The 13,900-nt window shown below is 43.2% G+C and overlaps 1 protein-coding gene across 1 annotated transcript in view; it reads right to left on the reverse strand.

The window, feature by feature from the left end:
* plekhh2 (pleckstrin homology domain containing, family H (with MyTH4 domain) member 2) overlaps positions 1–13,900 on the reverse strand; it is a gene marked incomplete at its 5' end in the record, with an annotated part of 45,838 nt that overhangs the window by 6,775 nt on the left and 25,163 nt on the right. The window contains 11 exons of the mRNA XM_083658660.1: positions 2,647–2,824; positions 6,672–6,769; positions 7,884–8,063; positions 8,249–8,361; positions 8,743–8,851; positions 9,509–9,688; positions 10,111–10,191; positions 10,697–10,855; positions 11,121–11,207; positions 11,343–11,456; positions 12,845–12,981. Of these exons, the coding sequence (XP_083514786.1) occupies positions 2,647–2,824; positions 6,672–6,769; positions 7,884–8,063; positions 8,249–8,361; positions 8,743–8,851; positions 9,509–9,688; positions 10,111–10,191; positions 10,697–10,855; positions 11,121–11,207; positions 11,343–11,456; positions 12,845–12,981 (1,436 nt within the window). The remainder of the gene's footprint in view (positions 1–2,646; positions 2,825–6,671; positions 6,770–7,883; positions 8,064–8,248; positions 8,362–8,742; positions 8,852–9,508; positions 9,689–10,110; positions 10,192–10,696; positions 10,856–11,120; positions 11,208–11,342; positions 11,457–12,844; positions 12,982–13,900) is intronic.

Below are 13,900 nucleotides of genomic sequence, written 5' to 3' on the forward strand. Positions count from 1 at the left end.
TCTACCTCGATGAGGTTAGGGGCGACGGGTGACTCGCCCGGCTGGTTTCCTATAGACCCCTTGCAGGAGATCCCAAGTACATCGCTTACAAGCACATAAGCCCCTTGCGTGGCTGGTAGCACCACTGTAATATTGAATGTTTATTATGTACGTATGTTTTTTTTTTTTTTTTATACTTTATTTTTGTACGTTTTCATGAAACAAAACATAAGTAGAATAAATGCAAAAAACGCTCGCACACTAGCAGGACTCCTTTTTTGAATGCTTTATTGCACCAAGTGATAACGTTTCGAGCCAAAGCAGCTCTTCGTCAGACAGTTTGAACAAAGGTGAGACGCCATCTTAAATACAGTAATCACCTGATGAAACAGAGGTCACATGATTGAACAACGCAGCTGTGTATAATAACAATCAGTCAAAGGAGTGAAGATCCTAGACTCCATATGTCATACAAGGAGAAAATCAACAGTATAGTCAAGTATATCTGTCATCACATGAGTGAAGAAAAAATCAATACAGCAGTACGTTTCTTGTGGTGTAATTAGGCGACTCAACCTATGTAAAGGTGCAAGAACAACAGTGTTAAGCAACAAGCCATATATACATAATAATACATAACAATTAATCGTTAACCAGCAATGCATATATATATAGACACAAACTACAACACTTTTTTTATATATACCACACTATACAGAGGGGCACACTGGAATAGACATCTGATAATGCACATTAATCACACATCTGTTTTATAAGAAGGGGCGAATGTCCATCTCCTCATTTAAACCTTGAGGAGATACAGTATTCAGTGTGTACATCCAGAAAAGTTCGCGTCTCAACAGGAGATTATCAATATCGCCTGGCACATACTGGCCACTGACTCTATGCTCCAGAGTACACTCCATGTACCACCACGCGTTGTTTTTAAGAGACCACCGAACTTGAGAAACATGCTTATTAGAGCGGACTGTCCCCCTGTTGCTGCCCCGAAACCTGCTACGTTCTTACCTCCACCTGAACCTGGTAATTATAAATGTGGACACTGCCAGCAATGTAATTTCACACATAAGACTCACAAGTTTTATCACCCTCACACTGGAAAGGCATACGACATCAAAGGATTGATCTCATGTAAAACCAACAATGTAATTTACCTTTTGAAATGTCCGTGCGGACTGGCGTATGTAGGAAAAACGTCTAGACCCCTAAAGACTAGAATCTCAGAACATCGCAGCAATATTAGGACTGCTGATCAGAAAAGCCCAGTTGCTAAACATTTCAATCTCATGCAGCACAGTGTCGCCTCTCTGAGCTACATTGGCATTGAACACGTCCAGCTACCCCGCCGGGGAGGCGATATTGATAATCTCCTGTTGAGACGTGAACTTTTCTGGATGTACACACTGAACACTGTATCTCCTGGAGGTTTAAATGAGGAGATGGACATTCACCCCTTCTTATAAAACAGATGTGTGATTAATGTGCATTATCAGATGTCTATTCCAGTGTGCCCCTCTGTATAGTGTGGTATATATAAAAAAAGTGTTGTAGTTTGTGTCTATATATATATGCATTGCTGGTTAACGATTAATTGTTATGTATTATTATGTATATATGGCTTGTTGCTTAACACTGTTGTTCTTGCACCTTTACATAGGTTGAGTCGCCTAATTACACCACAAGAAACGTACTGCTGTATTGATTTTTTCTTCACTCATGTGATGACAGATATACTTGACTATACTGTTGATTTTCTCCTTGTATGACATATGGAGTCTAGGATCTTCACTCCTTTGACTGATTGTTATTATACACAGCTGCGTTGTTCAATCATGTGACCTCTGTTTCATCAGGTGATTACTGTATTTAAGATGGCGTCTCACCTTTGTTCAAACTGTCTGACGAAGAGCTGCTTTGGCTCGAAACGTTATCACTTGGTGCAATAAAGCATTCAAAAAAGGAGTCCTGCTAGTGTGCGAGCGTTTTTTGCATTTATTTCACTGTTACACTGTTTCCGTCTCAGCACCTACCCGAAGTCTCGGTCCATGGATGTGCATGTTTTCATCTATTACAAAACATAAGTAGAACATACTGGAAAACAAATCAAAAACAAAACAAAAACAAAACAAAACAGACAGTTGGTCACCTTTACATACATCGACTTACTAGTGGGGGATTCAACTCAGTTCGTACATGTAAACACAATCCATTTCTCCCAGTACTTGGAATACTTGTCAAGCTGTAAATTCAAAGAAAAGGTAATTCTCTCCATACTCTGTATGTTGGTCACTATTTCTGTCCAGTCAGTCTTTGTTGGAGGATCGGACTGCAGCCACTTTCTTGTTAAAGCTTTTTTGCTGGCTGCCAGCAGTATTTTTAAGAGATATCTGTCCTGTGATATCAAATCGGTTGCGATGTTACCCAAGTAGATTGTAGGGAAAGAGCAATCAGTTTCTTTACCAAATATATCCTTTATTGCTTGTGATACCTCCTGCCAGTATGTCTGGATGGAAGGGCAACTCCAGAATAATGTGTACGTATGTTTTTGTTTCTTTTCTTTTCTTGTGTCTGTTTTGATTGTGTTCTATAAAAATAATTAAAATAAAATGTATTAAAAACAACTATGTTCTACACTGTATGTTTGACCTGGTAGGTGTTGTTGAGGAAGTGGACAGGGACGCTGAAGGGCAGGGAGTGGTGGTAGGGGTTCCTCAGCAGGATGGACAGGATCTCCATACGGGACGGCCTGGCCTGCCTCTCACCCTTCTGCTGGGTCCGCTCCATGGAGCGCTGGCAGTAGATGGCATACTTGCCCACCTCAGTCCTGCGGGCAGAGGCCACAGGGATGTCGTTGTAAGTACACATTGTACATTTTTACAGATTTGCAATTTATTCAGAACAACTTAATAGGGAGTTAAGGTATGAAATCCAGTTGATCACCATATACTTTGCAAACCAGTATAAGCATTGTTTATATATACACCGGTATATATATAATTACAGAATATTATTCATTTCTGTTGTATTTTCTTGAAGACTCCATGCTATATCAGTCAAATCAAACTTACCATCATGTTTATTACTATCAATGCACATCATTGTATCAGTAAATCATACATGATATGATTTGATTGATCGACATCAAAGTAAAAAAATAATAAAGTAAAAAAAAATCGAAGTACAAAGATGGCTAAACTCAGTTAAAGTGGATTTCCCCTCCAATAGCTGCCTGGAGGGGGCGATGGAAAGTAGAGCCAAATTATAGTCAAATACAAGGTGAGCACACCTGTAACAGGTGATTTGCATGATGTTGGTGTATGGCAGAGTCACAAAGACAGATGGTGTGTGCGTCTACACTGCCATGCAGCAAGATGGTAAAAGTATAGACTGTATAAAGCTATGGCTGACGTGTGTCCACAACAATAGGTTCTACAGAAAGATCTTGTTATTTACTTGCAGTGTTGGGGGTAACTCATTACAAAAGTAACTTATTACATGTAATATATTACTTTTAGCAGTAACTCGGTAATATAACTTATTCATTTCAGTAATATTATACCAGTTACTTTGTCAAGTAACTCAAGTTACAAATTGAGTTACATTTGATTAAATCAAAGCACATATTTAAAAAAAGATACAATCATTTCCTAATCAAATTGTGTGTTTTTATGCAAATAACCACTACAGATGACAATAACAAAGGATAAGAATACAATTTAGAAGTTTGGATTGTTTACACTGACTTCAAGGCGGTTGAAATAATTTTTTCGGGATGGTTCTGGGGCAGCGATGTCATTCTGCTGCTGCTGTTGTTTTGGTAAAAGTAATGCAAAAGTAGTGTAATAAGTAACAAGTTACTTTACACAGAAAGTAATATTGTAAAGTAACTTATTACTTTCAAATGAAAGTAACTAGTAATATGTAGTATATTACATTTTGAAAGTAACTTGCCCAACACTGTTTACTTGTTACATTCACTGTAAAACCCTCTGAGACATGCTTGTGAATTAGGGCTGTACAAATAAACTTGACGTGACGACTGTAAAAAAATGTCCCCTCGAGTCATTTCGTGTCCTGTGATATAGCGCTTCGAGGGCCGTATGGTTTTGGCTCAGGAAGTAGTATCCACCACAGAGTAAGAGTGAAGATACAGGGAGACAGAATGAGCTCGCCTCGTAGATTTGAATCTTCATTTAAGGCACCGGACAGCACAGTGGTGGTGGTACTCACACTTCACTCTGTCAATAATTGTCTGAATCTATGAGAGTGTGTGTGTGTGTGTGTGCAGTCTAAATAAGAAAACAAAAAATATATAGAGAAGTACGCATGACTCTGTCACACATTTACCATACTACACTAAGGTAATGTAACTTGGTTAAGAATACACACCTGTCAAACTCTCCTACGCTACAGATCATTACAAACTTGCCTGTACAAAATGACATACAGCAGGGATACTCAACTTGCTTTGACCAGGCGCCACTTTTGCAAAAATGACAGGAGTTAATCAACTAAGATTAATAATATTATTTTCTAACGGGATGTAAACCAAAGTTTGCAGTGCATCAATACCACTGTCATGGAGGAGTTGGAGTTGGCACGGAAGCTGTTGCCCGGTGCTGCTGATAAACTGTGGGAGACGACACAGAGGGGAGGGTTGAAAGCAGAGGAGGGCACACCTGGGACGCCAGGTGTTGCCGACGAGCCCTCTAGAGGTGTAGTGGTTTTGTCGTCGAAACGCCGGTGAAGGGGGGTTACCACCTGATGACTCCAATGACTCTTTTAACCCTCGCCCCTCTGTGTCAAATTCCATCATTAGCCACTTCAGTGTTGCAGATACCATCAAAAGACTCTCTAGTAAGTGCTTGCACAAGGGATATTTACATCTTATTATCCTGTGTTTTTTGAATCATTATTCTGTAGCGGATGATAGTCACCCCCCATAACAATAAACAGCAAAAGTTAGAAATTCAGTTTGCTCACTTCAATTCAGTTCTCAAATGTGTTCAGAGTAAACCCTCTTCATGAACAAATAAATAAAGCCTCTCTCCAAAAAGAAAATGAGCCAAACATCTCTTGTGCACACAGGATAGATAGATAGATAGATAGATAGATAGATAGATAGATAGATAGATAGATAGATAGATAGATAGATAGATAGATAGATAGATGGGGGGGCCAGTCAGCACCCTATCACGGGCCGCATCTGGCGCCCGGGCCACAAGTTGAGTATCACTGACATACAGTATGCATATTACTAATATTAACCGTAATAAATCCAAGTATCAGTTCTCTCCATTCTAGTAATCTGGGAAGCCTTCCTCTGAATCACAGTGTGTCTGCATGTGTGTAGTCAGCAGCACTTGGGTTCATCAGTAGAGTTGGCCATGCTGTGGCTTCCAGCAACTCCTTGAACGTACTGAATTATTAGCCAATGAATTTGGCTGCATTAGGAATGGTGGCCCCTCCCACAAAGACCTCAAAGCAGCAGCAGTACGATTGCAGCCAGGCCAGCGCAGTTGTTGGGTCCGACCAGAGGGGGTGATCTTCCTGACGTCTAGACTTAGCATTCTTGACCAGCAGTTTAGCGAGTTGTTTCATGTCCGGGCTGCTGCACATAGAGTAATTCCAGCCTGGGTATGTTGCCTCCAATGTGCAGCAGCAACCCATGATCTGACCATGAGGAACGTGAGCTGAACTTTGCCTTCGCCATGTTCAGAATCAGAAACACCGATCTCAGGAGATGTGGAGGTCTCTATGTGCCACAGGCTGGTCTGTGCATCACATGCAGCATCTGGGTATGGAGATGCACGGTAGGTCTTTCAACTCATTTCCCCAGTAACCACAGGCTTGGAGTATTCCCTGGAACTCAGTCCATGGAAAGGAATTCCAATTTCAAAATGCCCCCCCTTCTATGGGGGTGGAGTTCTATAATCCCTACAAGCCAGTTTCCCGGAGAATGGGGGCAATTCTGATGCAAATCCTTTCCATTGAATGAGTCATAGTAGATGGGCTGCCCAGGCAGGCAGGTTCCTGCACATACTCTCTTGGTTGTGCAACAGCCACAGTTCTGTTTGACTGAGCCTCCTTTGGCTGACAATGTGGGCAACATTGCTGGCTCACTGGTTGATATCAAGTCCCCCATAGAGACACTGGATGAAATAGGCCAAAGCCTATCACGGGGGAAAGCTCTCCATTCACTTCCATACACCAGCATCATTTTCCTTGAATAGACTACATGCACAACTTCTTTACTTCCTGAAATGAGTACAGCTTCTTTATTTCCTCTCCTACCCCATTGGATGAACTGATTAATCAGGTGTGCCTGATCATTGTTGTGACTGCAGCACACCGCAATTGCAATACCTGCCACTCGTAAGCAGGTATGGCAGGTGACATTGTATGCATGCCACACCAGACAGACCAGAGCAGGGGTTGTCTTCTACCAATACGTACACTTGATGGGGGAAAAAATCATTCCATTGACAGATTTTTTCCCCACTTGTGTTCTAAGAAAATGTATATATTCCAGACTTAACATGAGATTCTTTGACTTGTTAAAATGTAAAATCTTTGCAGTGTTTCTAAATTTTCAATGGCCGTTACCATTATCTTTGGCCCATGACTCATTTGTTTTGTGTAATTCTTTGTGCCCCCTGGTGGTTCCTCACCTGGAGTCCCCGTGTCTTTTGAGGTGAACCTGGAGCAGCCACAGGAACGGGTGCTGAGGCAGAAACAGTCCAACGCACAAGGCCAGGAACTGCCAGCCCTGTAGGACCACATATAAACACAGTGTTGGCTGAACTAGTAACCAATAAGAGACAAACAGAGTCTGTTAGAGGAGGAAGTGGCAGATCGACATCACAATGTGGTATGTGAGCAGACAGAGGATCGAGTGTCGAGCACTCTGACTTCAGGCCTAGGAGCTGTCTCAACCTGTTGTGATACATGCTTGCACAATAGAGACAGTCCGCATGTCTGGGAACGCCCATACAGGCTCTAGGAACGCCCACAATAGACGCTGGGTTAGCTGGCTCAGCCTTGCTGGGGGGGGGGGGGATTTAACCACCGCAGTAAATGCACATCTGAGCAGACGTCTTGTGTTCTGCTCTAGAACCCCAAAACCTGTAGTTTAGAGCCACAGCACTGTCTTTTGGTGAGTCAGCCCATGAGATATATGGCCGGTTTTACCCCACTCGCGCGCCAGCTGTTTAACATTTTGTGGGCGTTCCCAGACATGCCGACTGTCTCTATGACAACAAGAGGGGGCAATTTAAATCCTTGTAACTTTACATCTCTTTATTATTATATTTATTATATTATTATTTATTATTATATTATATTATTATTATTTATTATTATGAGGCAGTGCTGAACCTAACAGTAAATTTGCGCCCTCTGCTGGGTCGTCAGTGCAAGTGTCACGGGACTCTCTGTGCTACATAGTTATTTCTCTGAATGAAGAAAGTAGGCTACAGAATAAAGGCTTTTAAACAGCTACTTATAGAGTGACTTTGATCTCTCTTTCTTTCCAACCAGGTTTGGTACTCATTTACCTGACGGTTCACCTGTCACCAAAGAACTTACAATGTAAGTGAGGGTTAGCGTCCATTGATAAGAACCAAAGGCTAATAGGTTGTTCCAACATCAGCGCACAGCAAATCCACCATTTTGGCCTGAAGGAGACTACCTCTGATTGGCTGTCATGGTTATGTCATCGGCTACAAGGAGGCATTTTCTCAGGCCAAAACGGCGGCGGCGCTGTTGCCAAAAAAGCACCAGTCGAGTTTGTCTCTTTCCTTCAATACTCTTTGATGTCACTGTCACCCTTCTGCTAGGCGTAACACATTCTAGTGCTGCCACCGTGTGGTCAGGGTGTGTACCTGCAGGGGTCCCGGCTGGCCTTGGGGCTGCCTGCGGCGCGTCTGCTTGATCAGCTGGCAGAAGAACTCGTTCTGAAGCTCGGGGTGAGCCAGACACACCTGCAAAGCACTCTGGGCCAGCGACACGTGGTAGTCGATCGCCGGAGCATCGATGGCAACGTTGATGAAGAGCTGACAGGTCTGAGGAGGAGAGACCATGGAGAAGGAAGAGTGGTGAGGGTGGAGGAGGTTAGAGACCATGGAAGACGGAGGAAGACAAATTCTCTACAGTTGTGTTGTTCGTGAAAGTTGACAAATATGTAGTATTCCTATACAGAGCAAATATAGAGTTACTGCACTTTTTCTAATGACATCTGTGTGTATACCTTGAAGAGTTTAATGGCCTCTGTCTGCAGGGCCTGTGAAGGCAGCGTGGTGAGAGGAGATGACAGAGCCTCCTTACTGAAGCACAACATGGGGTGTCTCCAGATCTGAGAGTCTGAGAGAGGGAGAGAGGAGGGGGGGGGGTCCAGTGCACACAAAGGAATCAAACGATGACCGACGTTTATTTTAATATTCACTGCAGCTAATATGGCTAAATGCAGAATATTTGATCATTCTGAATGAATTCCCTAAATATTCCAAATGATCTACTTACATAAACATGAACACTAATTGATTCTAATTCATTCTAATTGATTCACTAATTGACTAAGTGATTCTGATCAGCTGTGCACTTACACGCACCAAAGTATGTGAATACAACGGGATGTCGAGAAGAACGCTTTAGACCAGCGTCTACAAACGGCACTGATTTGACTTAATTCTGAATTCTGTGAGTGCAGAAAAGAGTGAAAAACAGTTAGCAGGAAATACTCACTCGGGTCTCCGTCCTGTTGGAAGAGTTTTCCTACCAGCTGTTCAAACTCGGTGCCCACTTTACCCACTGTGGTGCCCGCCGCCACTGCCAGATGGTACAGCCATGACTCCTACAGACCCACACACATTAGAATCAGTACCAAAATAACCACAAGGTCAACAAAGGTCAAATCAAATTAATTTGATTAAAAAAGATCACTATTTTATAGTACAGTATATAGGATACTATAAATCACTTTATTATGAGAATCTACTATATGACTTGTGATGATACAGATGACGGTAAATATAACAATTTCATTCCTTATGCGCATGCTCCGATGTAGCTTCTCAGACAGTTTAAAGGCAGAAGTTAAAAAGTTGGGAGGATATTATATAGTAACTCTGAAGAAAGAATATGATGCACGATTAATTTATAGTTACCAATGTATTTTCTTTGCATCAGTCCTGGAACCAACTGTTAACCTGGTGCCACAAGCTAGGGGCTAGGCTGAAATATCTCAGAGCTATTTTTGAAAGTTTATAAAGCCGGAGTGTTTTCTTAAAAAACATTCCCTCATCTGCTGAGAAGAGTCTGGCTGCAGACTGAGAAACCAGATTAAGTTACACTGCAGACACTTAGATGTTATACTAGATACTAGACGGCTAATAATACATTTGAATTATGGCGATATGAGTTTGCTTTGAGGTTGTATTTTTTTTTTTGCGATGTTCCATCTTGATTTTGGCTAACTTCCTACTGCATGGGCCTCAGTTTGACCTCTGACCTTTTCATGGCGCGACTCGATGAGCAGGTAGGTGGGTCCCTGCTCCTGCGGGTGGACGGCGATGGTGAAGGCTGCTGACTGCAAGCCCCGCCCACACGCCTTCAGGTCCTCGTCAGAGTCCCGGGACCTGTCCACCTCCTCCACCCGGGCCTCCCACAGCTTAATCTGACCCAGTGGGAACTGAACCACGCACGCACGCACGGACGCGCGCGCGCACACACACACACACACACACACACACACACACACACACACACGCACACATGTTATCTCCAAAATGTCAAGTTTTAAATTAAAATTAGGACAGACTTGCTCAGATTTGATCGACTGACTACATGATTTTTTGAAACTATACGCTGAACCTATAATTTCACCAACTTCAGCTAAAACCCTAGCCTGGTATCCAGCCCCATATGAATCGCAGTGGTCATCACTCTTCAGGAGTCATTGGGGCTGGTTACCAGGCTACTAAAAAACCTGAAAAATCACCAAATTGGAAAATACAAGGTTTTCACCTGCCAAATGATTATGATTTTGTCTGTAATTCCTGTAAAATCTTTAAGAGATTATTGAGAGCTTTTTTGAACGTTGTTCTGTTGTACCTTATCCTCTTGGCTGCGGAAGTAGTAGAGCGTTTTACCAATCAGAGCGCACCAAACCCGCTTAGAGTATCCATGCTTCACCTACCAAAGAGACAAACACAGACATGGATTGTTAGTCTTCATAATGACACTGTCGTAGAGAATATGTTGTTGTAAACATAATATGAGATGTACACAAGAATATCTTGCACAATACAAGGGCACTTTGTTGGTACGTTTTCATTTTCATAAACACATGTGCACATAATGTATTGTGAAGGAGATTGAGGCACAGTAGCTGTTGGACCTTGATGAGCAGTCCCTTCATAACGGGCCGGATGTCTGGCTGGGTGAACAGAGGACTGACCTTGATGAGCAGTCCCTTCATAACAGGCCGGATGTCCGGCTGGGTGAACAGAGGACTGACCTTGATGAGCAGTCCCTTCATAACGGGCCGGATTTCCGGCTGGGTGAACAGAGGACTGACCTTGATGAGCAGTCCCTTCATAACGGGCCGGATGTCTGGCTGGGTGAACAGAGGACTGACCTTGATGAGCAGTCCCTTCATAACGGGCCGGATGTCCGGCTGGGTGAACAGAGGACTGACCTTGATGAGCAGTCCCTTCATAACGGGCCGGATGTCTGGCTGGGTGAACAGAGGACTGGCAGCCTTCACCCTCAGCACGCTCTGCAGCACCCTGAGCCACTCCTCCAGCAGGTTTGGAGAGTCCGCCTTCAAGTAGTACACGCGCTTCCCCGTCACCACCTGCAACAAACAACAAACAAACACACCCAAGCTTGCTATAGACCCTTCTCATGGGGGCCATTCTGTGTCGAAAAGGCAGGATAAACACAGGTGCAAGCAAAACACTAATGAGGGTTTCAAACTTCCTTCATTGGAATTTGGAAACCCTCATTAGTGTTTTGCTTGCCCCTGTGTTTATTCTGCCTTTTCGACACGAAATGCTCCCCGTGAAAAGGGTCTATTATCTTCAATAATATTTGAAAATGACTTGATATTGTCGGACTACCTGGAGGACTTGCTTCCCGTCTCCGCGGGCGATGCTGCTGGTGCCGTTGACCTCGATCTGACCCTGAGGTCTCCTGATCACGTCGCTCTGTGGCAGAATGACTTACAGTTATACAGCTGCTGAGACATGAGCTCCCACTTACATCAGTGGTGTTGAACAGAAAGAAAACGGTCCATCAAAAAGAATTCCATACAAGACCAACAATATGAAAACCAAACCCACTGGGGACTTATAGTAGAGTAGCTCTCCGTCTTTGAGGACAAACCAGCGTCTCTTCCAGGTCTTCTTCCAAGTCTTCACCATCTTCAGCAGGTAGCCCGACTTCTCCATCGGCTCCTAGCACACGAGGAACACAAGCGCACAAGGAAGGAACGAGTACTGAATTATTTTTACTCGAGTACAAGTAGTGAGACTTCCATTGAATTTGGGAGACTGGTCCATGATGGACGCCAAAGCCATCCATGTGTTCCTAGTAGATCACTGGCTGTGGTGCTCCATGCTAACACGTTTAGCATACATGATGTTGGGAGGCACAGGAAATCATTCCTGCCTGTGGCCATTGGTCTATTTAATGCCTCTCTTAAAAGACACCTCGGAGACGCTCAGTCTCCCTGAGACTGAGCCAGCCGATAGGTTAACTGTGCCTGGCTGAGCCACGTGTAACGTATAGGGCAAGCCGACAATATAAATCACGTGCAATATGTGCAATATGTGCAATATGTCAGGTGCAATAATGATAATTGACACGGAATGTATACTATACTTACTCTACGTATTTGTATTTTGCTACTTAGACATTCTACTTATTTTTTGCTTTTTGCTTCTATCGCATTTACTAGTTATTTATGCTATGTTGTGTTTTTCTGCTTATTTGCTTAATATTGCATTGACTACGGTTTATTTTTATTTTATTTTATTTTATTTTATGCTATGTGTGTTCTGTGAGCGAGCTACTGTAACTTGTCCCAATTTCCCCCCGGGGATCATTAAAGTCTTTCTGATTCTGATTCTGATTCTGATTCTGATTGAGTGACAGAATGACTGATGGTTTGCATGTTCGAAAATTTTGACGTCTAAGTTAACTTAACAGGCCAATATCTTCCAGAAGTGAATTCCTCTCATAGGGCTTTCACACCGGCAAGGCTCCGTGACAGTTCCGGTTCCTGAACCCAAATTTGAACCGGCCGGCGCGTTCAGACTGAAAAAATAATTGGTTCGGAACCTGAAAAGTTGGTTCTCAGCGGAACCAAAAAATAGTTGTTTTTTCCTTGGGAACCGTGACATCATCAGTGGGCGTGTCTCATTCTAGGTTGTGAAAACGAGCAGGAAGGAGAAGAAGGCAGTGACAACATGGAGAAAAATTATTTGCAGTGGTCTGCTGAGGAAACCAAATGTTTAGTGTTGATTTGGGAATCTACCGAATTTCAAGAAAAGCTAGAAAGCAGTACAAGAAAGAGCAAGTTGTATGCTGAACTTGCGGAAGAGATGGCCAAGGCTGGGTTCACTCGAACGCCAGACCAAATAATTAATAAAGTAAAAAAAACTGAAGAAGGACTACCAAATAATGTCCTCCCACTTTGGTTCCACTTAAACTGGTGTGAACGCGGGCTGGTTCGCCAGAAAGCACCAAGGTTCTGAGACTCCAGAACGGAACCAGAGCCAGAACCAGAACCGTGTCTGTCTGAAAGTGGTATCAGTGGACACAGAGGGGACTGCAGCCTTACGGTCTTGCCGTTGTCGCTGGCTGAAGAGCAGGTCTTGGGGAGCTTCTGCTCGGGTTCAGAGCACTCTGTGTCGGCGGAGTAGGCATCGGGAGGAATGGCGTAGTCGCTCTCCGACGTCATCGAAGACATGGACACGGCTTTGAGGAGAAGAGGAGCGGTACAGCGGGTGTGTGAATCAACATAGCATTATGGTCATGAACAAAATACACGTTCAGTACGGTCCCACGCCGTGTGCGTGGTGATGATGAATAGCTCTTTGGAGATACGACGAGATGATTGTGGGAGGTGTGTGATATATTTGCAACAAAGGTGTGAAGATGTATAAAGTGAAACGTTACTGCTCAAGAACAAGCATGCTTTCTAGAAAATTATTTTCTAGGGATAGAGGAGTGAAGTGTGTCACTCTCGACCGACTGACCTGAAGTGACCTCTTGGTGCCAAAATGAAATGATGCATTGTTCATTCAAAAGGATGTACTGATGGAGTGCTCACATTATGTGTTTCCATAGAGTGTTTGTATTTAAAATATGGTTCTTCTGTATATATGAAGTGGCTGTGCCCATAGTGGGACATCAACGGCAGCAGAAAGTCAGATGCTAAATATAAATCTTTAACGGTGGCTGCCTGGTCAGTTTTTCCACCATGTTGGCAGGCAGCAGGCACTGGACCTTTTTCATCTGCAAAAGCTTTTTTAGCTGGTAAAATAATACAAAGTGGCCGGTGAATTTTGGACTAGTCAGACCAGTCAGTTTATTTACCCAGTGAAAATGTGCCGAGTACGTATACTCTTTTTAAGAAACCTTCACACTCATTCAGTCACAGTTCCAGTCAGAATTATAGTTTTTCTGTGATATTTCTATAGCCTTCAGCCTTCTGAAGCCTTCAGTTTGGCACTTTGGTTCTGGTGCAGCTCCTGCGAGACCAGGGGTCTCCCACAGATCCGCCAGCTATTGGTCCGTGATTGGATATCTCTACTACATACACATCATATACTGTACATCCTATACAAGTTCATACCTGTACAGTCTATATACCTTATAGACATTGTTTACTACT

Source organism: Poromitra crassiceps, assembly GCF_964638095.1.
Source record: "Poromitra crassiceps genome assembly, chromosome: 22".
Taxonomy (NCBI): Eukaryota; Metazoa; Chordata; class Actinopteri; order Beryciformes; family Melamphaidae; genus Poromitra; species Poromitra crassiceps.